Consider the following 27,370-nt stretch of genomic DNA (forward strand, 5'->3'; position numbering starts at 1 on the left):
TATACAAACACATGATTTCCTTTGTTTTCGATTTTCCCTGTAAGCCCAAAGTCAGCGCAAAATCCTCTTAGCCTTCTTTAGTTGAGTGATAAGCGGCGCATTAGTGGCGAAAATTTATGGCCAACTCTCATGAGCCGAGTTGCTAATGCTGGGATTTCACAGCGATTTCTTATGGGATTGCTATCGCGGTTTCGCAGTTTGTTTTCCTCCGGTTACAACATCTTGTAATTTAGGAGGTAAAGTTCACAGATCACATATGTTCGTGGGAGTCAAGTTCTTTTACAAGATTGAAATAGACCGAATGGGAGTTTTGGAACAGGTTAAACCGAATGTCACACAGAAAGAAATGGTTAAGCTTAAACTTGTGACTAAATAACAATAATAAAAATTTTAATAATTTCATTTTTGTTTCCTACGATTAAACCATAGAAAAGTTATGTATTTTCTCCTTAGCTACATTCAACAAGTAATAATGAAAGACAACTTTTCATCTTAATGCATAATAACTCGGCCAGGCTTAAACTGAACCTTCTGTCTTACCTTTAAGCTTAAGGTTACAAAGTCAGTGAGCTGCCACTCGAGACCCAGTGGCAATTGCATAATGGACACAGGTCCGTCCCTTTGATATGACCCAAAGATTAGGGAACAGGAACACACACAATGGCGTTCATGGGGCGTATGATTAATAAACACTTTTAGTTTTCGTTTCGGTCAAAATGGAAACCTTTTCTAGAGTCATAACAATTAACTTTAAAGGTTTAGACATAAATCCTTGCACAATTGTAGTCCTCACAAAACATACATGTGTATAATAGAACACGAAGAAAAAGGCAGAAAGTAAAAAGTAAAAGATGAATAATGAATGAGCCGCACGCGAGCAGAAACCAGGTGGATTGGGGGCGGGAAAATGTGGAAAAGCTCGACGGCCATGCATGAGTAACACTTGACATTGCCAGGGCGAGGAAAATGGGAAAAGGAAAACCCACACACACGCACTGCGCCCGAAGGGCAGCCGAAGGAAGCTCGTTTCTAGTGAATTATAATATGGCATGCAGATAAAACATTGAAAGTCAAAAGGCCCTGGGGGAACTACAATTAAGCGCACCGCCACCCGCAGCCACCCACAAAACTGAGAGGGAAAACATAGAGCAGTTTCAACATTGGCGGAAATCATTTTCATATATTTTGTAGATAACTGCAAGTGCTGGCGCAAAGTTTACTTGGAATTAGCCATATCACGGAAAACAAAGCCTATATTCCACGTATTTTTCTCGCTTTTTTTTTGTTTTTTGCCCGGACGAAATACCACCTAAAAGAAGAAAAAGCCCAGGAAATCTCTGGCCAAAAAGAAAAACAATTCAACAGTTTGTTGCCAGCAACATGTTGCCAACGCGCTGCTGCAACACTCTCCTACGCTCTCTCCGTGTTGAGTTTTCCACTTTGATAAAAGCAAAAGACCTGGCCATAATCGAAACAGTCTGCAAAGGATTCTAGGCGCCAGCGGTTCTCCAAAGATAAAATACCGTCAAGTAGTATTCAACGGCAATCGTCGCGTGCGTTTTAACCAAATATACTTCAAATCGAACATTACCTGGAAAAACGGTCGAGAAAAGTGAATTTTAGTTTTTGGAAAAGAAGAAATTCCAAAAGCAAGCAGCAGTTTTAAAAAGTAAATATGACCTGTTATTTGAAACATTTTCTTGGCGGAGAACACTATATAACTATATTGGTTTCGGCAGTTATTTTTATATTTCTTAGAGGGCTTATGCATTCGTTTTTAGAAGAAATTTTCAAAAAACCCTTTTATTTAAAATAAATATAAATGTGCAAACAGCATAAGTGTATAAGAATGTTTGTAAATTCTGCTTATTTCACAGTCAGTTTTTTATGAACTCGTTTATCTAAAAATTCGTTTCAAACATGAAAATTTACATTTTTCTCACGATTTCCAATCACTTTACATAAATTGTATAATTTATGCTAAAAGCCTTTTAAATCTGCGCTAACTAGCCCAAGCTGACAAACGCAGAGCAGATTGTTCTTTTGAAAAAAAAAAAACGTTCAATTTGCAATGGATTTCCAAATAGGTGGAAAATTGGTTTGAAGAGCTCGTCGCTAAAAAAAGAGCAACAGTGAAAAAATGTGCGGGCTTTCCGTATTCAACTCGCTGACAGCTTAAACCGTGTCAAATAGCTAAATTTTCCCGGACACCAAGGGCAAACCTTTTTGTGATAATTTTTCAAGAAGTCCGCATTCAATTAGGATAGAAGGCGAACCCTCCTCATTGGTATGCCGAATGGCAGCCGCAGGAGCTGACACTAAAATGCCGTCGCCATCGCCGAATGTCCTTGACTTTGCCTATTCAAACGCAAAATTAAGCAGCAGAAGGGACAAATAATGAGCGGGAATGGGTTGGAATGCCATGGTAATGGGTAATGGGCACTACACTACAGTGTGGCAATGGTGGTGGGGCATGTGGGGCAAGTGGGACTGCGTGCCAACATTTACGAGTCCCCCTAATTTATGCTCATTCATAAATCTCCCTCAGTGGAAATCCCTTGCAATCGGCTACGCAGTCGACGCCAGAATGTATGCAATGCAATGAAATAAAGCAAATTGAAAGTTATGACTACATCATGGACTTCTGTGAGGAGACGAAGATCTAAATACTCTTCAAAATGTCAAGGACATTTTATAAAAAATTATTAAAAAAATTAGAAATATTTTTCAAAAAATTATGTTAACATAGTTCAAATGCACTTGAAAATTAAAAAAAAAAATACAATACCATTCATTTTTCCATTAAAATTTTACGAAAAGCACGCATTATGCACAAATTCGATGATAAATCAAAATGAACCTTGTGAAGAGCATGTGCAACCTTTTATGTTTTGTGCAGCATAAAAGGGAGCTGTCAAAAATAATTAAGAAATATCTAAATATAAAACACGACCCTTCGCTGGCTTCCCCTGAAGATTCGGGCCACACAGCGTTGTTTGCCAAGTGCAAAATTGGCTAATTAGATGACATACCACTTGCAACTAGCACGAGCCGGATTGTCCTCCATTCGAGCAAATGGCTTAATTGCAATTACATTCCTAGTTTAACGCAAAATCTAGCAAGGAATTTCGTGTACGAACAATTAAAATAACTAATTTCCTGTGAGTATTTGTGATGCTTTTATTTACGTTTTTCTCGATTTTGTGCACGCTCTCGGTTAGCGAAAACAAATAGGAATCGGAATATCAGAGCCGAAGAATTATCAAAATAAATACGCTTGTCAGCGAAAAATGGAGGCCTTGTTTGCATTTTCAGCCATTTAATGGCATTGGGAAGGAAGTTGGATTTTTGGTTATAAATAGACGGCTATTCAGCAAAAGGATGGGTGATTAAGCGGATGGAAAACACTGGCCAAATATGGCGACGTCATTTGACAGACGCAGAGATGAGCAATGATTGCCATTAATTTGAATTAATTTCACACTATTCTCAGGGTCAGCAAGATGGATGGGTTATTTGCAGTTGAAATCGTGTGGGCTCTTTGGAATACAAATTGGAAACAATTATGTAATCTCTTCGCTGCCAAAATAAATACGGCTTCTGTGAATTTCCAGTTAGTAAAGAAAGCAATTCGTAAAACAAAGCTTCCGGCAATTATTTATATACTTTTTTCAAAGAAATAAATTATACGCAATATTAATTCTGGTTTGGTTGTACGAAATGCGTGGTTTTCGGAAACAATCTAGATACCTGCAAATATAAACTCTGAAAAAATCGGTGGAGGAAAATGTTATTACGCGTTTTTATGAGTTAGTTTTCATGCGAACTGAAATATATTATTTAAATTCTATGAAAGTCGAAAATGGTTTGTTTTTTTTTAAAACAGAGTGGCATCAATTGTAACCAATTCTTTTTTCCCTTATCTCATTTTACTTAGCCTCAAAAAATGTATTTTCAGGACCTTCGTAAATGTCCTGCCACAATCGCAAGGCGCAGTTTTTCGCCCACAGGTATTGGGCGTAATTATCTTAGAACAATGTCAAAAACACAAAGGGCCATTAAAAAACGTTCGCGCCTAGCGATAATAATTATTCTAATTACGAGGCGTTTTGCTGGAAAAGTTTATCGAGGTGCTTGAATGCCCCGCAGGGCCTGTCAATTATGTATTTTGTCCGTGCAAACAAACCAGCCAAAAAGTGGCGGGGATCCCACAGCAATCAGCATAATTTTCCTCTTGTTGTATTTCACATTTTTGCGTATTGACTTTGGTCGGAAATCTTTCCACACGCCGACATCCAGCTGGATGTCAACTGCCCAACTGTTGGCCCCGAAGATCATTATTATTTATTATTATTATTATTATTATTATTATTATTATTATTATTTCTTGATTGCTTTTTACGCAAAGGCAGCGTAAAAAGTGCCTTCTATTAGCTATGTAAATATTTACATCATCATCACTTGAGGTTTTTCGACAGCAATTACGCGTTGCGTCACCAAACTGAATAAACACTAAGAAAGCCTTTAAAAAACACGTTGAAGTAAATATTCGTGTGGGGAAAATGTACATATGTGCATACCTTCGGCAGTTTTGCATTTATTGTGATCTTTTTATGGTTCTTCTTTTTCCTGGATTCCATGAAAAACAAAAGAATACAATAAAGAAAAACAAATGACGCATGTTTTTTTGGCACAATTTTTTTTTTTTTTTTGTTTGCCCGGTTTTCGTTTGCACGCCTTTCTTTTGTCGGTTATTTATTGTGGCAGGTTATAAAAATGCAATTCCAGTAATTGGGCAAACTTCAATACTTTCTCACTCTGTCGTCTTAAAATTGTGATATAGATTGTCAGGAGTCCACGCTCTATTTTGTTATTTATAGCTTTTGATTTTTGAGCCCTTTTCGACCCTTACAACTGTCATGTCCTGGCTACAGTGACAATTTCCAAATTGACTGACAGGCATATCCTTTTACGAAGTATGCTTTATCCCAAATGGTTAGACAACACTCGCTTTTCCGGTGATTTGTGTACGCATTTTTGCGTATAAATTGTAATGCATCATAATGTAATATTAATAAGATATCGATTTGGTTTCGTTTTTCAAGAAAGTTTCTGTAATTTAATATGGCTACTATTTTAATTAATAGCTTCACTGCTTGTCAATTGCTTAGGTTTCATTTTAAGTGACACTTTCCACACATCACGTATACGCAATGTATGCCAACCATTAGAACGGAATTTGTTCCAAGATGAAATCAATTTAATTGTCACACCCCAGACATAGTATGCACTCCATAATTAATCTGTTCTCCTTACTTTATTGCTTTTTACAAGCAAAGGAAACGGTTTTTTCACATGCAAGCGAATTGAATTTTATTCACTGCTGACGGGGACTAATAACAATCCATAAGTATGACCACATGGGGAGTTGGCATGGCCGGACATCGCATTTCCGCTCCGCCCATTTCGGAATTTAATTAAAACTGTCTAAAGCCCAGCGGGTGTCCAGTCGCCGGACAAGGAGAAAAAAAGAGCGTGGTGTCATGCAAAAAACCATTATTCTTTAGATTTCATCCATGGTAGATTATTTTTCAATATAAATTCAACGGATCCCAGTGGTTAACCAGAGTTGGCCAAGCTAATTACGGCTCCGCGGTGACCAATAAAATGTAATTAAAGTGTACGGGCAGCAGCAAAAAATGGGCAGAACAAAATGTGGCTACTACACCACCGCAACTAGCTTAAAAGGAAAGAACTGAAAATAGTTTCCCTCTGGCCCTGCGAATTTTCACACATTTTCTTTCGCACGCAGCGCTGGCTGGGAGTAAAAAGAAAAACACAAATGGAAAATAAAATACACAAAATCTTCCGAGCAGCAGGCACATCAGGCAACACATCGTAAACAACTCTTGGCCAGCTCGGCATGACAAAAAAACCAGATAAAATCGCCCAACGAACCAGATGCAATGTGCCCCCCAAAAATTCTTGTAATTTAGCAAATCGCTTCTCCAACACGCGTATACAAATTGGGTAGATTATCGACAGTAAATTACAAAGAAATTCTTCTCGCCGTTCTATAATTTCTATAATTGTTTACAAAGTGCCCAAGTCCAGGTCCGGAGGAAGAGGCATCTCTCTCATCCTCCTCCGAAACTGCAAACTACATAAATCAACATCTGAGGCGTCCTACTAAATCGCTCGCCGCTGCTGAGGAAGGAAAAATAAATAAAGCGATTTATTAAAATCAAAAGCCATAAACCATTCAATTAAGTGAGTTCTCTGCGAGCAGCTAAACATGCGAATTATAATTATAAACCAATCGAAATGACCACTTTTGGGCAATTAAAATTGATGTTTGCACGCCATAAATTTGGGCATTCGGCTGAATAAATCAGCGACAAGTTCGCCGTCTTTATATCAACACTATATATCAAGAGATTTTCATTTTGTACTTTTCGCATAATGGCCAACGTACCTTGGCACGCAATCATCTGCTCAACGATGACCTAGCAAATTGGCATTTAAATTTTTAACTGCATTTTTATGATGCTACCGCAACCCTCTGACTACCAATTTCTTTGGGCCAAATAAAATAAACCGTAATGCAATAAGTTACGCTGTTTTTCTTGTCGATCCTTCGGCAAATTGTCTGCCGGACTCTGGGCCATAAATTCAAACCCCTTACTCGGCCGAATCTTTTGTGTCCGACATAAGCCGTTTGGGGGATAAATCTCCGGCTTTCGTGGGTGTGCACGCAAATCAATGTTGGACGAACAATTTAATAACCAACTCGGGGGATTAACTGATGAATATTCTCCTGGGGATAACCAGTCCTGCATATATAAACATATTTCTTGAGGCACGCCAAGCAAATGTCAATGTCAACTGGCCTTGTTGGGCCTTGGGTTTTCCACGGCTCGCCAGCGTTTTCTTTTGGGTGGCCCAGAGTGGCCCAAGCCAAGGCTAAGTTTATTATGCCGCGAAAAATGCAGGCTCTCTTGAGTGTGAGTGCCGTAACCCTTGAACTCAAAGACATAAGAAAAACAAAGAACCAACTCAAAGAACACCCACCACCTTGTGTTTTACATTTCAAATGCTAAGCACAGTGGTTCCTCAGAAATTATAGAAATCAGAACATGAATAAAGATTTCATTTTAGTCCATTTAGACTAGAGGATCTTCTGACAAAATAAGGTTTTGCATTTAACCTTTTATAATGTGTATATACTTTTCTCATTTCTTTATATTTAAAAACCTATTTAGTAAGTTATATATAGATATTCACTAATTTTGTCAATTAGAAATGATAGTACTTAATTAAAGGTCCTTATTTATAGACTTGCCTGTATAAAAAGCCAGCGGGCAAGAAAAACTTTCTGTGAGTATATTATTTCAATCCCCTGCATTTTGCAGTGCCTGAGCTTCAGGTTCCTTGCACTTGGAATGCATTTTGCAGCGAACTGTCTGTCGGCTATGTTCGCTCATGTTTCAAATGTCAGATGTGTGAGACCGTGTTTCGTACGAGCAGGAGTTTTCCATATTATTATTTATGAATGCAACTTTGGCTGACATTTATATATATATATATTTTTATTTTTTGGGGCAACTGCCTTCGTTGTACGGCTACAAGTGTAAGGGTTTTCGCTACTCGTGAAAGCCATCTTCTAGTTTTACAACTGCTTCACTCAGGGCCAATAGCGAGGAAAGTGCAGTAAAATTGTAAGAATTATGGTCAGGTTGTAAACAGGAAATATCCTATTAAACGAAAGCGGAGCGGAAGTCCCTTCATTGTTGTATACAAGCTTTTACCTAAGTGCATTTTTAGGTGCATTAGAACATTGATATGATTCTATTAGGACTCACACACACATTCCGTTTTTATCACCTTTGTGGGTGGGAAAGCATCGAGAAAAACCATTAAGGGATGGATGGTGGATATGATGGATGTCTTAAGATACCATTGATCCATTAAGGTGACCCAAGGTGAAGAAAAAGAAAAAAAAGGGTACTTCATTATTTAGGCCATCATTAATTAAAAGGACACAACATTGAAAAAAAGCTTAATCAAATTAACTCAAGAAAAATAATAGCATTTTACATAAAAAGCACTTATAAATCTATAAAATATTAGTTTGCGCACTAATCGACATACTTCAAGCTTTAACAGTACCTATTATAGTTTAGTCCTAGTAGTTAAATTATGCACCTTTCCAATATTTATAGTAAAACTGTGCGGTAATTAAAGCTATATATAGACACACTGGAATGCTATCAAGCCAAATAAAAGGCAAAAACCTAGTCTATAATTCAGACTAGGCAAAAACGTTGCGGTCGGGGCGCAAGCTCTTAAAATAGAAATAATAAGAGATACGCCAGCAACAAGCGGGGGGAAAACCAGGAAAGGGAAAGCAATCGGCAAGGGAAAAAGAAAAAGGAAAAGCGTGGAAAATGCGGGGGAAATGACAGGCCGCCAAGCGGGGAAAATAAACAGAAAAACACTCAAATTAAATTGCGAACTGAGCTTAATGCACTTAAAGTCAGTACATGCCCAGGAAAGGGTGCAAATGTGGGTGGTGGCCATTGTGGGGCAATGCCAATGTCAGACGGATGGATGGATACCATTGACAGGTAAGCAGGTGCTCTGCGCTTTTCCGTGCTACCTAACCAACCCACCCATCCCCTTGACTATCCCGGACTTTTCCTGTGGCACTCGAGCACGCGCCCGAGAAAAAGCCAAGAACTGAGAACTGAAAATCGAGTGTAAGCCGCGGCTTATGCAATGCGGCCAACGAGGCTTGACAGTCTGGTTTGCCTTTGCTTATCTGCGTTTCCTTGCCCAAAGGCTCGATTTGCCATTGGCTTTTTTTGCCATGCAAGGCGACCATTAGTGACGTCGAGTCAGCCAACAAAATATTTCCTCAATATTTCAATGTTCAATAGGTTTTCCCCCATTGATTCGTGGCGGCGAAAGCATATTTAAATATGAAGTTGCCAAGTTTATTTCCTTGGGGACTCCTTGCGGCCGTTTTTGGTGGAACGAACTTTTTATCTGCAGCATTTTATTTCATGTTTTTGCTTTATCGTTGTTTTATTGATTTAATTTGTTGTTGGGCCCCAGGCCAAAAAACAGTATTGAATATTCAAAAAGCCCTTTGCAAAGTTGTCTCGTTAGTACAAACTGCAACTTGCTATGTAGACACACTAAAAATGCAGAGTCGCTATTGAAGTTATTTTTCTGAATCCCTGCGGCTGATTATATATTCATTGCTTTAGTCATATTGATTTATTTATTTCCTCGCCAAGCTGCATGGGTTTGCATATCCGAATGGCAAAATTCCAGTTAAAAGTTTTTCCATTTATTTAAACTATTCAATCTGAGATTAGGAAAATCCGTTTGCAAGCATATTCTATTGGTAAATTATTGCTTTTCATTTAGCCGTGGTCATATTGATAACACACAGAAAAATCAGAGTTTCTTACGTACTAAAGAAATACTTTAAATAAAATTTAGAAATTATGATTACTTCTGTTTAGCCAATTTCGAATTATTTCCTTTAGTAAAAGACTTACATAGTACAAGATATTTGTATAATTGCATCGTATTTCTATATAAATTTCTCTCATCGAGCTTACTTAATTCCCAGTTTGGCCCACAGCTCATTACACAATTTATATTAAAGCCGTAACTTAACCCTCGGCATCCAGTTCGCCATTAGCTGGCAGTTGGAGCTGGGCCAAAAGTATTTGCCATATTGCACTCTGGATTGCAAAAGTTCTCGACCAGCATTCCACCATAATCGTATAAATACGTATACAGTTCTAGCACTTCCTTTCTCTACATACATTTGAAAAAAAGAGAAAAAAAAAACAACAAGGACAACAAAGGATGTTTGTTGGGTTGGGTAAACAGCGGAAGAGGCTTCAAGCGACTGCAATGGGTGAAATGAAATTTCCAGGCCATAAAATGGCTAGGCAGGAAAAACCAGCAGGAAAAGTCCTTTCACTTGGCTCGAACGAAAGCGTTCGCAGGTAATGGCCCTCATAGCAGCCGGTTAATGCGGCCAACTTGTTCTTGCAGGCAGATAACACGAGTTACCAAAGTCCTCGCGAACGATGCGAAAAGTTTAGCGGCAAATTAAATGAAAGTTAATATTGGCAGCGTGTTCGATAAACAATGGGGACATAGTCAACAAGTTGGTCCTAATGCGATTATCGCACAGTGCCTAATGTCTTTGAGAATTGGCTAGATGCTTTAGTTTTATCGAGGAAATCATATACTTAAAGTTTTCTAAAAATTTCTACATATATTTTTATATTATTTTTGATTTATATTTCTATATATTTTTCATTTTTGAAACCCAGATATTGTCGCATCCATTTAATAACCTTCAAATTGAAATTAGTTGCGATTTTCTTGACAGTGTGCAGTGCGAAACTCATTTAGTGGCAACAGCTGCTGCAAATTTATGCTCACGGCTTTTCTATTCTGAGCTTTGTTTTAGCGACAGAAGAGCGACCGAAGCAAACTGTCAACGATTCCCACCGCAGATATATGTACACGTACATTCATCCGGATGTTGGCAAGCGAGTTGGCTAAATCCAAGCCAAACTGGCACTGCTCAAATTCCACTTGAGTACAGCTTGGCATTTGGTACATTCCAGGATTTCATGATCAAATGTTTACTCCTTTATTAATTTTAATGACAAATTTGGACTTTTGACGTATTGAAGCAAAACCGTAGTGGGTGAATAAAAGGCAAAATATGATACAAAGGGGCATGGAAATTGTATTCAAATTAATTCGATACTTTTCTCAACCCATACAAACATCAAAAATATGAATTTCAACGCCGGAAAGTATGCAATTAAAATGTTCATACTCTTTAATCCTTAAAAAGGGATAGCACATTTCCTAAACAGAAAATACCTTGCACAATTAGAAAATTATTATTATTATAAAGATTTTGGTTGAAAAACTAAAAGTAAATGTAACGAAGACTCAGGCCATTAAACCCTAAAAAAATATAATGCATATAAAATAAACATCTCAGCACAGAAAGGCCGACTGCAGTTGGGCCACCACCCTTAGTAATTATTTTTTTAAGTGTCCCTTTCAAGCCAACATCATCTGCACACGCGCTTTGAGCCCAGGACTTTGCTTTCTTATTTTTAGAGCCACCAACCCACCCGCAAGGCAACTGCAGATGTGGGTGGCCCAGCAATTTTGTTTACATTTCTTGTTTTCCCCCATTCCGCGCGGTGTGTTTAACCCACAATGACTTGTGACAGGGAGCGGTGTCAAGCGATGTGGCAGGGGACGGGGGGGTTTGATTGGAGGTCGCTTGGGGGACGCGTGGAGATGGCGTTCTGTCTCATTTCAGCTGCGGGAAATCCCCGCTCACGGATGCAATGTCGGCGCTTCCTGGGCTGCAGTGGGAGTCCCACTGTGACCATTTCTCACCCGCCATACGTATACGTGTGTTTGGAGCTGCAGCTGTGTGGGTTTTCGTGGGTGTTTCTGTTTTATGCTATTAATTTGACAGTTTCAGCTGCGCTGACAACTGGCTTGTCCCCAGACACCGAGCATAGCGTTTAATGGCTGCAAATTAATTGTTGTATGCCTTTCTCCTCCCCAGAGATAATTGCTCAGCAGCATCTAGTTTCTCAGCGAGGATAAATAAACCCGAGAAAAAAAAAACAAACATAAGAAATGGACTCTGCCGCCGCCGCCGCCGCCGCCAAGCGCGTCCAAATCGAGAAGGCCCACAACTTTATGCGCCAGTATCGCGATCCCGAGTCCAGGGAACTCAAGAAGCTGTCGGCCAACCAGTTCATGGATGTCTGGGCGCACTACGATAAAGATGGTAAATTTAGATCTAACTAGGCATAAAGAACTTTAAACTTTTTATATTTAAACCATAAATATTTGTACTTAATATAAATTAGCATATATTAATCAAAATTATAAATAAGAGGTATAATACTTATTATATATTATATTTTTTATTATATATTATATTGTTAACTCAATACCTATATAAATTTCTACCTTAGGAAATGGCTACATTGAGGGCACCGAGCTAGACGGATTCCTGCGGGAGTTCGTGTCGAGTGCCAATGCCACAGACATTAGTCCGGAGGTGAGTCTGAAGTGGAATGGAGCAATTGCATCTTAATCCCTATGTCCCAATCCCCAGGCTGTAACGGACACCATGCTCGAGGAGCTGAAGTCCTGCTTCATGGAGGCCTACGATGACAATCAGGATGGTAAAATCGATATTAGAGAGGTGGGTAATACCTACGCCACACTCGGACCCAAAATTTCAGTTTGATGGGGGCGCCCATGTCGTATGCGCAATGTTGTCTGTATGGATTTTTGTATTCGAAATGACATTTCCTTTAGTCGTGGCGGCGCCTTCTTTGCCTTTTTTAAATTGGTTTTTAAATGTCTCGGCCGGGCCGAAACCTATAAATTATTTGGCGATTTTCCCTGGAGAAGGAATCAAGTTTCTGGCAAGGTCTGTTGCCCAAAAAAAGTTTTTTCTTCGTTTTCTCTCATTGTGTGGAGGCCACATTAAATGAGTTTTTAATTGAAGTTGAACTGGCAGCAGAAGTACGGACTATTGGAAGGGGATTTTTTCGTTTTTTTATACATACCAAATAATACAGCGGTGCACAATGGACTTTTGATAAATGAGCCCACGAAAAAAGGAAAGTTTTGGGGAAGAAAAGTGAAAAGTTCAAGTAGCCGGGTCCCCCATGGATTGTTGACTAAGATTGCTTGCAACACAAAAGGCACAGGGCATTCATAATTCATGTGGTCCACATTATTCATACGCCACGTCGAACGGCGATTCAAATGTTAAATTACTGGTCTGTCAAACAAGGCTTTGTTGGCCAGGGGATAAACTTTAATTACGATAGTGCTGTAATTACCAACAGCAAAAAAAATGTAAATCCCACGGCCACAGCGAATTATAAAGTTTTCCCTGCCACAGATGATTACTTGTAGAAGGGTAAGGGCTTCAATTCGACACTTGAATTATGCCGGAAACTTTTAACGAATGCCTGAGGCGAAACTTTTCCGGCTGTTCGCTAATGAAAGTGCAGCAATGCGCCTTTCACGCAATGCACCGGAAAAACAGAAGACTTAGGTACCCAGCAGTCCTCGGAGCATTCCCATTTATAACTTATTCCATTGTCAAGTCACGCACTGAAACAAAAAGGTATTTTTCTTGTACTACTTTTCCGCAGCTGGCTCAACTTTTGCCCATGGAGGAGAATTTCCTTTTGCTCTTCCGCTTCGATAATCCTCTGGAATCTAGCGTTGAATTCATGAAGGTAAGTGACAATCAGGAATTTCGCACCCTGAAATTCTCCAATTAATTTGCACTGAAATTAAATTAGATCTGGCGTGAATACGATACCGACAATTCGGGTTACATTGAAGCGGATGAGCTGAAGAATTTCTTGCGCGATTTGCTCAAAGAGGCCAAAAAGATCAACGATGTGTCCGAGGACAAGCTCATTGAGTACACCGATACCATGGTAAGTTGTCAGACATAAATGCATTACATCACTTTGGTTTGCTTACGAAATTCATCAGTACATACAGCATAAAAGCTAAACTAAACTGAAAGATAATTAATGAATACACAAACACTCACTATTTATCTAACATTTTCTTAAGGACTCAATATCCTTTGAGTAAATAAACTTCTTGTTCAAAATTCCCTAATGATTATACATTGAATGTCGAAACAAAAACGATTAAATTATGGCATGCTTAGAATCAAAACTGCTGTGATTATTGACGGATGGACTATGCACTTTACACACAAAAGTGTAAATTATGCAGATTTGCTGTAAGCACACGATAATGTATGCCCAATTACCAATCCTTCCAGCTCCAAGTATTCGATGCCAACAAGGACGGACGTCTGCAGCTGTCGGAAATGGCCAAGTAAGTGTCCTTGAAGTCGCGTTCTGAAATTCCCGGCAGCAACCGGCCAACTAACTTATTTATTGCAGATTGCTTCCGGTTAAAGAGAACTTCCTGTGCCGCCAAGTGTTTAAGGTAAGTGCCAAAGATAAAATGTGTGAAAGCATCGTTCAGTCGAGGAAATTGCCAAGAGCAGATACTATCAGCATATCGCGGTTTTCCAAACATTTATTATTAAGAACTTGTTTATGAAACCAAATCAAACTCGGCTTGCCTTGAACAAAACACGTTTAGCACCTAGGTTAGCCTGGACTTTTGGTTTATCACTAGCTGCAGCCTTGACTATCCCAACTAACTTAGCTTTGCAACTAACTCAATCAGCAATGCATATTGGTTTTGTCTTTTCTTTTGTTTACCTATCATTTCAAACGATGTCTGTGCCGACTTGGGAACTAATCTTTAAGAAATTAACGAATTTAAATTATCGGAAAAGGGCCAATATCATATTTTAAGTCAGAAAACATTAGCGCTTTAAAGACAATATATAACAGCAGCTTTGTAGTTAAACTTCCATGCAGGGAATTAGCCAACCAACCATCAATAACTAAATAAAATCGTATTGTTCATCAATTATTATAAAAATCAATTACCAAATTTAGTTTTCAACCATGAGCAAACATTAATTGGTTAAATACATTGCAATGCTTACAATCATACTATTGCAGGCAATAAAAGTCCATGGACTAAACAAACTTTAAAAAATAAAAGGATCGGAATGAAAAGTGTTATGCTTTTCTGAATGGAATCAGAATCCCGAATCAACAGCGATTCTAAATCCTTTTAAAAGCTTTTCATTCTCGCTCGATAGATCAGCAAATACAATTTTTGACAAAAAAGGACAATGCCACTATTTATTCTTGCTTTCGCATTCGACACTGAATGCAACATTGAATTGTTGTGGCCATAAAAAAAAAAATATATTCAAGCCAATTTTGTTTGCGTCGCAACAAATAAAGCCATGGCCAAACACATATAGCTATTCCGCCGAAAAGGAAAACAAAAAATAGCAAGAAATATTGTCTGCAATCGTAAAAATAAACGAAGCAAAATGGCAAAGCTCAGCTGAAACTGGCAGGTGCTTTCCACCCACTCCCATTTCTTCCATTTTTTTTTTTTTTGCAGAAATAAAATGCGTGGGAGTTGGTGGAATCAATTTCCGAAGGCAACAGCTTCCTTATGTCCCCCAGTTTTTGCTCATGCGTCAACAGATTTGATGCGATTTGAATGGGGCTGTAAAAAAAGGGGGGAAGCTAAACAGCAATCACTGCACAAACAGAAGGTGGAAAGTCCCCAAATGGCTGGCCATTAAATACTTTAATATTAGTTTGCCTCGAAGAGATGCCCAGCCGAACAATTAGCAGAAGAAAAGCCATGTGGTGTTGGAAAAACAAACTTTTTGGCCACGACCGCCGCCGCCGCTGCTGCCAGATGTTGGGGCTTAAAATTCCCCTGGGAAATTCTACGAACCCATTTCGACTTGGCCCAAATGCTGATGATGCCAAATGCGGTTATATGAAGCACTGTCATTGCATTTGAGGCTGCCTACGAATGTCACGTAGCTTCCCGCAGGCCAAAACTTGGCCAAAAAGAACATATATTTCGAGCATGTTTACCGTTTGCGCATTTCAAGCATGCTGGCAAGGAATCGGGCTATCCAAATACCAAAGAAATCGTTTTTTTTGCTCAAAGCAGCAGCTGCTTAAGAAATTCTGGCTGAAACATGTACCAAGTGTATGGAGGCCTTGGTTCTCTATCAGCAGTTTCCAAACATTATTTAAAACTTTTTAACAAAATATTTAAAGCCAAAGTGCTTTCATCAATTTAAGCATTAAGTGTGTTTAATGTGTAGAAAGAAAGATCCACTCTACATAAATAATACTACTAAATAAGGGCAGGCGGAAATAAATGTTGGACCTGCAGCCTTGAAGACTCCCAATTTGCTGAGCCAGCCCCTTCGAAATTTCCCGAGTCGCGTTTCCCACGTCCTCATCGAACACATTTTTTTTATCCTCTTCTCGTGTTTCGTCCTCGCGTTTGGGTTTCCTTTTTGCTGTTTGCCACATGAACCACACATCGCCACATATGTGTGTATGCAATCCATGGTCTATCCACCCAAAGGAAAACCACCTCCATTCGGTTGTCGGTGGTGTTGTTCTTGGCAATCAAGTGGGTTAGATGCACAGCAAAATGATCTGAGTGGGGGAATCGAAGGGCATTGAGAGCTCTTATTGTTATTTGCTGCAAATGTACGTGCTTCAGTCGCATTGACGCTTATTCTCATTGCTCATTGGCAGTAGTTGCCGAAAAGTTGGATGTGTTAGCTATCGAAGCGGCATTTTTCGGGCAAATTTTTGGGGGGTTGTGGTGGGTGTTGGGTGGCGCCTCCAATAGTGTTCTCAAAATCAAAAGTGTTGCATTCAGCCTGAACTCACTTTGTATTGGTTTTCAATTGCAATCGGATTCCCATTGCACTAAATCCCTTTTGTTGGCTGCTTGGTGGCAATCCCACGCGTTGTTCAAAACTAAATGGAAAATTTGGAGATGTGGCTAACGAAAATTGGCTTTGCTGACGCCGTGGAGCAGCACAAAAACAACCACTACTGTTTAATTCTAATATTTCAAAGCTAATTATTGCAACTTTCGCGGCGAAAGGAGAGAGTAAATACATTTCCATTATAACAAGTTTACTTTGAATTTGAAAAGCAAATATAGCAGAAAAAGTTTGGTGCCTTTTTTGGGCTTTGATTTAATATATCCTTTATATGTTTTATAAACGTTTTTGTATGAAAAGTTTTAAATTTCATCTACATAGCTGCTACATTTTGACTCTGCAAATTCAATGCAAACATTTTGACAAGCCAATACTTTTTTCACTACTGTCCCATTCAAATAAACATATTGAAGTCATCTTGATGTCAGCTTACATCCTTCACGCTTTCCAATTTAAAATGGCAAGCTGCTGGTAAATTCAAATGCAACTCGCATGTTCCTTCAACGAGATATTTGTGTTGTGCGCGCAGGGACGTCCTCTTTGCCAGGCGGAAAGAAGGAGGAGATGGAGCAGGAGTGGGAACGACCCTGAGCCATGTAGCGATGTGCAGCCATGTGGAGCGGCAGTCCGAGCGAGGAGCAGAAGAAGCCGCAGGATTGCACAACAAACAATGCCCAGTGCTCGGTGCTCATGGGTTGCATGCCGCATATTTGCTCATTGTTACAGCTCGCAGCACAAACGACATTTTATTTGGTTTTTATTGATGGTGGGATGGTGGGCAAGTGGTGGGCAAGGGAGTGGGCACCAGTCGTTCGGAGTCATGCATAACAATGTAGCGAGACAAGTTGGATTTTAATCGAAAACGCCACGGCGCGGACATGGTTGCTGTCACTCAGTTCCGAGCCACTGAATCCTAAGGCATCCCGGTGCCCAGGCACCTGACCATCGTAGATACGCGTCTGTACTTACCGTACTTTCGCCATCGTAAGTCGGCCGTTATGAAGTGCCATAAAAAGGTTGGAAGCTGAGGCTTCTGGCAGCCATAAAATAGGCATTTCCAGCACATTTTCCCAAGGTGCAGTTATTACTTTTCAACATAATTTCTTTGGGGCCATAAAAGCCAAAGCATGCATCAGCATTTTGATAACCGCAGTGGGCCAGCTGCTCAGCTATACATACATACTTTTTCGAGAGGCTGCATAACTCCCAGAAACTTCTGTCTCCGGGCGTCCAATTATGTGGCGCAGTGTATTGCTGGCGGGTGGCCAAAAGTGCCAGAAAGAGTAATGCTAATGCACATCACGTATACGCCGCATGCACCGCAACGAGCAGTGACATAATGTGCTGCAACGGGAAAAGCCACTGCAAATGGCAATAGGTGTGGACAGGAAAGGGCGGCAAAAGGGTGGGCGGGACAGACATCTAGGGACACGAAGCAGCAGGACATTGTGAAAAATAGCCCGGTACACTTAGCGTTTTGTCGGGTATCTTATTTTTCAGACGAGAGAAACAACAAAAAAAAAAACCAAGGACTCGACTAAGTGAATACGTGACATTGCGGCACAGACAATTTTTCAGTTAATTTTCTTGTAACTTAATTTTTCAACTTGCAATTAGAAACAATTTTGAGCAATTAACTAAGAAAGCTGAAATTGGTAATGCATTTGCATAGCTTACGTTCAACTAAGCGTATACTTAATATTTCTCACTTTTAGTTTTACTGCATCCAGATCTTAGATCCTTTAGCTTACTAATATAATAATTAAAATTTTAGCCTAAAATCATGTATACAACATTAAAAAGATAAGTTAATCAAAGCTGGCGAATAATTAAAAGATACTTTTTAAAATTTGCCTATTTTAATTAGCCTTCAACAGACTTAAATTGCTTTAGTTCATGACTTTTCTAACTTTCTATATATCTTTTTCGTTTCCCCCGCCAACCTCCTCTATGCCATCTGTATACTATCAACATAATATACTATATATATTGCATATACTTCTATAATCTTGTGCATTTTTATTTCAAAACAAACAACCTAACAATAACCAAACTAAAAATAAACAATTACCGAATTAACTATACCGTGCACGTGGTGTATAACATTTTGGGCTGCCACCTTCAACTTCCGACTTATCTCACAAAAATGCAATTTGAAAATCAACTCTGAAATAACAAAACAATTACCGCAAATCAAAACTCTTGCCATCTGCTGTATATACAAAAATTTCCATACAACAATCTGCAACCAATTGCACTGCCAACTATAAAAACAAACAAAAATATTTCGTAAAACAATACACAAACTATTTGCATTACTGCAAAACCAAACTGATACCAATGAAATGAAATAAATAACATAAAAAACGTATATATACATATATATATATATATATTTAAACCACACACTGAAGGAGGGCATTGACGTAAGTATTTTTCACCCCATCATCAAACATTCAAACAATCAAAAAAAAAAGCCCCACAAAAAATAATAACTCATGTGGGTAAAATAGTGATTACAAAGACACTGGTGGCCTATTTAAACTCTCAATAAAAGTGTATTATTTTGAGCTTTGGTTAACACTTGTTTAAACAATCGTTTTTTGTTTTGTACAAACAATTTTGTACTCAACAATTTAATTTTATTAAAATAAAACAACCCAATACCTACTCTTTTAAATTTGCCTGAAAAATTCATGTTCATAAAAGAATGCATGCTTTTTTTTGTGAATTATAAAATATTCTTTTTGCTGCGTGAATGATAAATATAAATCTTTCAATTCAATTAATAAGCATAGTGTATGTATTCAAATAAACTTGACAAAGTGAAAATAATGGAGTCAAATAGTGACAAAGAGTGTTATCTACATATCTATGAGGTTTTTAAGCCACCTAAGAGATACTTTCAAATGTATGCAATGAATTTTTATAAATTTTGTAATTGCATTTTGCTAGTTTTAGTTTTCTTCAAAGTTATTCCTTTTGTTGCAGTAACTAATGATAGCTTACCTCTATTAACGAAGAGCAACTAAACTTGTTGCCAGTAAAAGTTAGAGTCATTTGCAATTTGCCGTTTTTAGGGTCCTAGCCAAAAGCCACAAGCCAACTCGAAACAAGAAAATGATATCTACGAGCTACTAATTAGACTTTTGATGGCATTGGTCCACCCCACTTGCCGCTTAACACATCCCGGCATCCCAGTACGTGAACAGCTTTGGCCCTAACGATGTGAGGTCCACGCAAATTACACGTTGATGTGGAACTCCACCTCCTCCTCCTCCTCCTCCTCCTCCATGGGAACCTTTTGCATAATTTAGTCATTCAGTTCGGTGGCTGCAGAGGCTGGGGAGCTGGGGGATCTGGGGGAATGGATATATTTTGTGGAAGGGCCATATGGATAATGGCAGCCGCAGGCTGACACGCTCTCTGCCACCGGCTTTTCAAAGTGTTGAAGTGTAAAATAATTACTTCATTTTATCAATGTGTGTTGGCATGGGGGCCACATCACATAACATCACATCACGTTCAAGGCGAACATCGACTTGAGTCTGGGCAATTTGACAAAGAGCCAGGCCACGAAAGTGAAAGTAAAAACCCAGCAAAATACGATATATACGTTTTGCGTTCGTGTGAAATTCAATTTCAGGAGCTTTGCCACCGCCAAAAGGGAAAAGGATCGCCATTTATAATGCCGGGCTAAGCACTTTTTTTTAAGGCTTAAGGGGAAAAGGGTATCCAGTTAATGGGTTTCTAATCCCGGTAAGAAAAAACAGTGCGCCCGCTGCGTTTTCTTGGCGCTAGTAAAACAAATGTTATCAGACTTTACCAAGGATAAAGAAAACAAAACCTTAAGTTTCACCTCGTAGCTTTTCATTCGCACCGTAAGTGCACTGATAAAATTTTTGCCTGAAATAGTTTAACATTATATTAAACTAATTATGCCTGATGCATTTTTAGGCAAAATTTTAAGAGATTTAAATGTTTTCTTTTGTATAAAAAAGCAACTTACTATTAAGGCTCACTTTTTGAGTTTAAATGGAAATTTCACTATGTGGCCATATTTTTTTTTATCAGTGCAGTGAACTTGAGGCGCCACCTTGGCCACATTGCATAACCCCCAAAATTCCAAACTGCATGAGTATGTGGGGGGTAAATTCATGTATGTGAAAGGAGGTTTATTATAGGGGGGGCAATGTAATTCGTGCAATTTGCCGGGCGCAAATGGAATCGATAAATTTCGTGTTCCCTCGTGGAAAACACATCCGGAAAAATCCCGAATGAGCATGGTGAATGGTAATGACAAATCTGCTCTACCTGGGCAATAATTCATATTAATTAGCGAATGTCAACGGCATAAAAACACATATATTAAACGGCAGTATGTTTCCTTTAGCATAATTAGGCTTTTACGTTAAGCTTAATGAATGAGTGTGGAATATGGAATACTTGTTTATTTTTCCTAAGACTAATTTGTCACTTTCCATTGCATTCCTAAGAGCATGTTTTCATTATAATTAGCTTTATTTTGCATGAGCTCATACCTTTATATTTAACTAATCAAAACCAAAATCGCACCAACAAAACAACTTGACCCGTAGCTTAGGCCTATGATATTAAAGGGGTTACCCATTTAGAAAATTTAAAGATAGTCTAAGCAAATCTTTCACACATTTGTTTATGGATTAAGCATACTTTATAATTAAATTTTGTGTATTCATTTTATACGTTATCCAAAAACTTTTGTTTATGTAGGGAAAAGTATGCTAAATCTTATTTATAAATACTATTTTATGTGAAACATGCATATAAACAAAACTTGTTGGATAATATTATATTGAGTATTGCAATTTGTATCCACAGGGGGCCACAAAGTTGACCAAAGAGGACATTGAAAAAGTATTCTCACTCTACGATCGTGTAAGTAAAGCAAATTATTAAGGAATCTATATAAAGATGTAAAATATAATATGATTTCATTGCAGGACAATAGCGGCACCATTGAAAATGAGGAGCTCAAAGGCTTCTTGAAGGACCTTTTGGAGCTGGTCAAGAAGGTGAGTGTCTCTCTTAATGTCAGATGATATGAAATGTTGATATTGTCTGGTTGCCAGGACGACTACGATGCCCAGGATCTGGCCGCATTCGAGGAGACCATCATGCGGGGAGTTGGCACCGACAAGCATGGAAAGATCTCCCGGAAAGAACTGACCATGATCCTGCTGACACTGGCCAAAATATCGCCCGACGACGAGGAGTAAGCCGGATGTTCGAGAACATACCAAAAAGAGATTTTAGCCAACTCTATTTTTGTCACCCGAACGCGGGAAATCCAGAAATGAGGCTCCGAAATGGGCTTCGAGGCAATTGTTTACTTTAGAGCTGCATTAAAAGGGGCAGCAAATAAAACCAAAAAAAAAACAGAAGGGATATTGGAATCGGGGGAGAATCCTGAGAGATCCAAACCGAAACGAAGCTATTGGTATAAAATAAATCTAATATAAATGTTTCAATCTTAAATAAATGTTTATCGTATGTTAAGATATTGAGAGTATATAGTATATTTCCCCCAAAATCAAACCAAAACGGAAATTTATCCAGTCAAACAATTTGCAACACAGAATCGAGCCACTTAAAGTAAACAATTAAGAAATGATAACAACAAGATCAGTACATCGATTTTATATTATACTATATATGTATTTATATTTTCTATGTGTATTTGCATAACGTACTTTATTTAATTACCAATTAAAATCGGAATAAAAGTAGCTATGATTAAGGATACCATATTTATTTGAGACTACCTAAGTAAAAACATATTTGTGGCTACAATCTGTAGATAATTGTTGTTAATCATTGTGACAGTACACCCCAAAAGTGGGTGGCTGCATTCCGCGCCCAACTCCCCGCACTTCTGCTATGAATATCCCCCGCAAGCATCAATCAATCAATCAAGAGCCACTTACATTAGCCCGAGGGTGGACGCCACTAATGCAGGTGAATGCAAATGCAAATGCAAATGCATCCGCCACCTGAACGTGACAATGTCAAGCTGGAGGGTGGTGACGTATCCAGTTAAATTTGGACACGCACTCGTCCTTGTATTTTCCACCTGAGGGGAGATTACGAGGAGCAGATTGACGCCGTTTGAGGCTACCATTTTCACACAATTCCGCAACTTAGGCAAATCGGTTATTTAACCTCTAAACAAAAACGTTCTATCCAACGTTCTTTCAAGGTGCTATAGCTATATATTGTATGATTTATTTCGATACATATTCCCTTCCCCATATTCTTTTGAAACCTAACTAACTAAATAACTAACAACTAATAACTTAAGCTTTAAAACCAAGACAAGTTGTTCCAATCCTGAAACGCTCTTTGCCCAAGGATTCACTTTTAGAGCCATAATTATGAAATAGATCAATTCCATCGCCTTTGAAAATGAAACCCTGAGTAAAGACGCCATGCAACAAAATGCCAACTTATCATATAAATATACTAATTACGATAAAACTCTATATGATAACATACTTATGCTAATCCTAAGATATTGTTCAAAACCACATGCATGTAAAGCTTCGAAACGGACTTTCTTCTATATGAAACAAGATACCAAATATCGAATATCTAAATGGATATATGTCTAACACTATGGAAATACAGCAGAAATGTTTTAATAAAATAAATACAATACAATCTATGCAGACATCAAGGGGTCAGCACTCCAATAGCAGTCTTTCGATTTCTTATTTGTTTCTATACACATACACACAGGCGTTTGTATTTCCGGTTGCGTTTCTCCTGGAGCTCTAGAAGATCATTCAGTTTCTTCAGCATATCAGTGGCATCAAACACTTTCTCGGTTAACACGGCTAAGGGGGAAGAACAATCCTTTAATGTTTTCTCCTGTTCCACTTCCGAGTCAACGAGACAGTTGACAATGTCCATCGTTTTCTTGATTTGCGAACAGAAGCTATGGTGGAACTTTATAGGTAACTACTAATAACATTAGATACAAGGTAGTTACCACTTGGCCTCCGTCATTCGATTACTGATAATAAGCTGCCAGGCCATGCAGCTCTGCAAGTGCCAGGAACAATAGCAAGTGCCCAGAGTCTCCGTGACGGGATCCTTCCATTCCTTGATGACCGCACACTGAGCTGGAGGAAACCTCACCTTCTCCACCAGCCAAGTGTGCCAGATAATCGTCTTCCTGTTCTGAAATTCCGAGTTCATTTGCTCAGAGTCCAGACGCTTGCTTCCAAAATGTCGCTCCAAAAATGAGGTTGCCTCCTTTTGGGGATCATGGGGATTCGGTTTGCTAATCGGTCCCACTTCCATCATGCCATTTTGAAAGTTCAGCCACGAGGGATTCGCGCAGAAGGATCTTGTTGTAGCATCTGCATAAGTAAGAAAGGTTTCGCTAATGGATTTTATTTGAAGAGTACTAAGTTCGGAAATTAATAATTTAAATGGTATGAATCGAAACTGTATTAACTTCTGTATACTTTAGAACTACCTCAAAGATGCCTATTCAATTTGAGATATGAGAAGAAGGCCGAAGGACCCCATTAGAGCTTGAGATCCTCCCTTGAAGGGTCCTTCATCCAAGCTTCCTCCTTTCGCATTTGCAAAACTCACCCACTGCCGACGCTGACCACCAATTTGGCAATAGTTTCACAGCGGGACGTATCAATTTTTTTTCGAGTCATGGTAACACGGTAAATTTTACAGGATATCTCGAAAAATGTACAAAATCAAACGGAAGTACAAGTCGGCGACTACTAAGATTAATAGGTTCCGGCATTTATGGCCTTCATATCCAGTTTCTGCTGATAGGCCAGTCTCTGAAGAATCGTGGGATGAGTGTGATGCCATCGAGCATAGCATTGGTCGTAGACTGGGAAACTCATGTGATCCGCATAGATCTTGACCAGCGCCATCCTCAGTTGAATGGAGTATCCCATGCGATGGGCAAATTTATCGGCGGCATACTCAAAGCGACGCAGATTCCATAGCATCAGGACATTGGCCAACGTGAGATATGGAGTCAGGGCAAATTTCAGAACAATGATGAAACCCACAATGATGGGCATAACGCCAGCCTCAAAGCCCACTGCCATGTACAACTGCGGGGAGTGGAAGAACAATCCGAAGAGTCCCATGGTGATAAAGAAGTGAATCTTCATGATGATCGTCGCCTTGTAGAAATGTCCGTGCTTCCAGTGACCCAACTCGTGGCACACCACGCCCGCCACCTGGATGTTGGTCAGACCTCTGCCCACCTCATAGGGATGGATCTCATTGGGTTCCTTGCCCTTGTTCAGTAGCAGGGTGTCAAAAATCACAATTCTTTTCAGACAGCAGCTCCCGTAAAAGTAGGCATTACTATACTGCATCGTCCGGGTCTTAATGATAAATACCCTCTTCATGGGAAAGCCAACCACATCGCAAACCCGCTTCACCTCCATATAAAGGGCAGTGCCCTCTGGTAAAACCACCTGTCGTCCAATGCACGGAATGCAGCAGTAGGGCAAAAAAAATACCAGCAACAGGGTGAACGCAGCCCAGAAGAGCCAGAACCAAAGGAAGAAGTAGTACCCAATGAACTTTACGCTGAACACAATGGCCGCCGCCAAAGGGAGCAGGACGAGCTGGCTTAGGAGAATGGACATTGCCCCAATGCAGCAGTAGAGGTACCAAGGAAACTTGCCCGACATCCCATACCGCAACTCCAGCAGGCACTTGTCATAGATCAGAACCGGCAGGAACCTTATACATATGTATATGGTTAGGTAGAACACAAAGATCAAGGTGATCCAGATCTCTTGGGAGGTTACTTTCTGTAGAGTCATCGCAGCCAAGCCCCAGAGGAATGGATAGAAGCCCAATATCAGTTCACAGAGCGTAATAATCAAGTCGATGAGGTACTTCCATAGCTGTAGCTCCGTTTTATGCAGCTCGTAGATGCGGGCCCGATGGTAAATCTCCGGCGGAATGATTCCTCTCAGCTCCTCCGGCACCATAATCGCATTCAAGCACACCAATTGCTGGTGAAAGAAATCCGCGATCAGTTCTTAATCGGTGGAACAATCAATCCACTACTTACCTGCCTCTTGGTGAGTATCATCTCCCAAATCCGGTCAACTAACACGATCAGACATAACACCACCAGCACTATGAGTGGATCTACTTTCGGCCAAGTATCGTAGAATGCCATCAAAACTTATCATGTTCCCCCAACAAACAATGTCTACTTATTGTAAAATATTGTATATATCTATATTACCCAAGACGGATAACTCAATCAGAAGCTACTATGTTTGAGAAACACCGATAAAAAATATATCGCCTAACGTCGTAATTCTTCCAGACGACTCAACCGATCCAGCATGGTGGGATGCGTATGATTCCAGCTGGAGTAGCAAGGATCCGAAACGGGGAATGCCAGATTATCCGCATATAGTTTGAGCAGCGCTTGTCGAAGTTCTCCTCCATATCCGAGCCGGTAGGCAAACTCATCCGCCTGGTACTCAAAGCAACGCGTCATGCTCAGCATACTGAAGTTCGACAGGGTCATGTATGGAATCAATACAAAGCCAAAGATGATTAAGCATCCAATGACTGTCGGCTGGAGACCGGGTGCGAATCCTACCGCCTGGTAGATGGGCCCATGGGAAAACATAAGCGCGAACAGCAGGATAGTCAGTATGAGATGGACTTGGAACGCTATGATAGCTTTGTAGAAATGTCCATTCCTCCAGTGACCCAGTTCGTGGGCCACCACAGCAACCACCTGAGGATCTGCCAGTCCCCTACCCAGCTCCTCTGCCGTCAGCTGGGATAGATCTGACTTTCCCCTATTGAGCAGCAATGTATCGAAGATCACAATTCTTTTCAGGCAGCAGCATCCGTAGAAAAAGGCATTACTTCCTGTGTTAGGGTCATGCACACGGATGATGCGCACCTGACTCATGGGAAAACCGACTTGTCTCGTAAGGTACTCCAGTTGGGTGCGCAAATTCGAGTTTTCCAGGGGCACACTTTGGCCCACAAATGGATGGATCAAAAATGGAATCAAGAGGAGTATGATGATCGTCAGGATCACCATTTGAAGGTACAAGGCCAGGGGAGCATAGGGCCCCAAGCCGATAAACATGAACACCAGGGCGACCACCACCAAGGTGGTAACCATCGCTCCCACAACCAGGTCAACGACAAAGTGACAGATGCGGGAGCACCACGGTGGTTTTGGCCTGGGTTGCAAACTCTTGATACAACAGCTCTCGTAGATCATAGCCGGCACGCTTTTAAGCCAGAAATACACGCTCAGGAGAAGCACGAAGATCACGGATACGCAAGCCTCGTGCTCCATCCACTTCGACAAGGCGCACTTTCCAGCCACTCCATACAGCCAGGCATAGAAGCCGAAGTATAGCTCCATAACACCCAATATAACTGCCGTAAACAGGTTGTGGACAATGGTGAACCAGCCCTTGTGAATCTTGTACACGCGCATCTTGTCGTAGAGCTCTTGTGGTAGATAGGGACTGATAACATTCGGTACTTGTTGTGTTTTGTAGGCCACATGTATCTGAAAGAGCAAATAAATCCACAATATACCGGAAAGATGAGCTCATCACTTACGTCCCGCAGCATCAGATATACACCCCATAGATTCTCCAGAACCAAGAAAGCTATGATAATGTAGAGTATTGCTAGTGGATCTTCCCAGAAGTATACCGACATGTTGGAATCCTCTGACAACGGCTTGACATGTTAGTCATATTTTCTTAATTTTGAAGCTCCGTTAGGAAATCATTTTGAATCTATTGATGACGGATTTTTAACTACTAGCTTACATGTTTTGGAAAT

The 27,370-nt window shown here is 39.8% G+C and overlaps 4 protein-coding genes across 6 annotated transcripts; 1 reads left to right on the forward strand and 3 right to left on the reverse strand.

Moving 5' to 3' along the window:
• Positions 1-1,469: 1,469 nt before the first annotated feature.
• LOC6609527 (calbindin-32) lies at positions 1,470-23,201 on the forward strand. 2 transcript variants are annotated; one of them, XM_032714343.1, is made up of 12 exons: positions 1,470-1,669; positions 11,636-11,863; positions 12,054-12,139; positions 12,197-12,286; positions 13,254-13,340; positions 13,407-13,547; positions 13,907-13,962; positions 14,031-14,076; positions 18,907-18,918; positions 21,353-21,409; positions 21,475-21,546; positions 21,604-23,201. In XM_032714343.1, exons 2-12 carry the CDS (start codon positions 11,710-11,712, stop codon positions 21,748-21,750), a joined length of 948 nt encoding a protein of 315 aa, XP_032570234.1. In that variant the 5' UTR covers positions 1,470-1,669; positions 11,636-11,709; the 3' UTR covers positions 21,751-23,201. The 2 variants fall into 2 exon arrangements, with proteins under 2 accessions (XP_032570234.1, XP_002034210.1); XM_002034174.2 differs by lacking the exon at positions 18,907-18,918.
• Positions 23,115-24,258, reverse strand: LOC6609528. Of its 2 annotated transcripts, none has more exons than XM_032714344.1 (3): positions 24,137-24,258; positions 23,523-23,895; positions 23,115-23,468 (listed from the first exon to the last, which is right to left on the reverse strand). In XM_032714344.1, the coding sequence occupies exons 2-3, from the start codon at positions 23,837-23,839 to the stop codon at positions 23,252-23,254; spliced, it is 534 nt and encodes a 177-aa protein (XP_032570235.1). In that variant the 5' UTR covers positions 23,840-23,895; positions 24,137-24,258; the 3' UTR covers positions 23,115-23,251. The 2 variants fall into 2 exon arrangements, with proteins under 2 accessions (XP_032570235.1, XP_002034211.1); XM_002034175.2 differs by having other exon boundaries at positions 23,523-23,918; positions 24,137-24,221.
• Positions 24,259-24,261: 3 nt separating this feature from the next.
• LOC6609529 (CAAX prenyl protease 1 homolog) lies at positions 24,262-25,785 on the reverse strand. Its single transcript, XM_002034176.2, has 2 exons — positions 25,605-25,785; positions 24,262-25,545 (listed from the first exon to the last, which is right to left on the reverse strand). Exons 1-2 carry the CDS (start codon positions 25,713-25,715, stop codon positions 24,286-24,288), a joined length of 1,371 nt encoding a protein of 456 aa, XP_002034212.2. The 5' UTR covers positions 25,716-25,785; the 3' UTR covers positions 24,262-24,285.
• A 7-nt stretch (positions 25,786-25,792) lies between these two features.
• On the reverse strand, positions 25,793-27,289 carry LOC6609530 (CAAX prenyl protease 1 homolog). Its single transcript, XM_002034177.2, has 2 exons — positions 27,143-27,289; positions 25,793-27,089 (listed from the first exon to the last, which is right to left on the reverse strand). The coding sequence occupies exons 1-2, from the start codon at positions 27,242-27,244 to the stop codon at positions 25,848-25,850; spliced, it is 1,344 nt and encodes a 447-aa protein (XP_002034213.1). The 5' UTR covers positions 27,245-27,289; the 3' UTR covers positions 25,793-25,847.
• Positions 27,290-27,370: the final 81 nt, after the last annotated feature.

The sequence above is a fragment of the Drosophila sechellia genome, chromosome 2R, assembly GCF_004382195.2.
Source record: "Drosophila sechellia strain sech25 chromosome 2R, ASM438219v1, whole genome shotgun sequence".
Taxonomy (NCBI): Eukaryota; Metazoa; Arthropoda; class Insecta; order Diptera; family Drosophilidae; genus Drosophila; species Drosophila sechellia.

Excerpts from the sequence above, each read along its gene's own strand:
- LOC6609527 (XM_032714343.1), top strand. The coding sequence starts at position 11,710 with ATGGACTCTGCCGCCGCCGCCGCCGCCGCCAAGCGCGTCCAAATCGAG. Across the intron at positions 13,548-13,906 it reads TTGAGTACACCGATACCATG|CTCCAAGTATTCGATGCCAA; the intron begins GTAAGTTGTCAG and ends CAATCCTTCCAG. Across the intron at positions 13,963-14,030 it reads CAGCTGTCGGAAATGGCCAA|ATTGCTTCCGGTTAAAGAGA; the intron begins GTAAGTGTCCTT and ends TATTTATTGCAG.
- LOC6609528 (XM_002034175.2), bottom strand. The coding sequence starts at position 24,207 with ATGACTCGAAAAAAAATTGATACGTCCCGCTGTGAAACTATTGCCAAA. Across the intron at positions 23,919-24,136 it reads GTGGTCAGCGTCGGCAGTGG|CGAAACCTTTCTTACTTATG; the intron begins GTGAGTTTTGCA and ends AAAATCCATTAG. Across the intron at positions 23,469-23,522 it reads CGAATGACGGAGGCCAAGTG|CTTCTGTTCGCAAATCAAGA; the intron begins GTAACTACCTTG and ends GTTCCACCATAG.
- LOC6609529 (XM_002034176.2), bottom strand. The coding sequence starts at position 25,715 with ATGGCATTCTACGATACTTGGCCGAAAGTAGATCCACTCATAGTGCTG. Across the intron at positions 25,546-25,604 it reads TGATACTCACCAAGAGGCAG|CAATTGGTGTGCTTGAATGC; the intron begins GTAAGTAGTGGA and ends TTCTTTCACCAG.
- LOC6609530 (XM_002034177.2), bottom strand. The coding sequence starts at position 27,244 with ATGTCGGTATACTTCTGGGAAGATCCACTAGCAATACTCTACATTATC. Across the intron at positions 27,090-27,142 it reads TATATCTGATGCTGCGGGAC|ATACATGTGGCCTACAAAAC; the intron begins GTAAGTGATGAG and ends TTGCTCTTTCAG.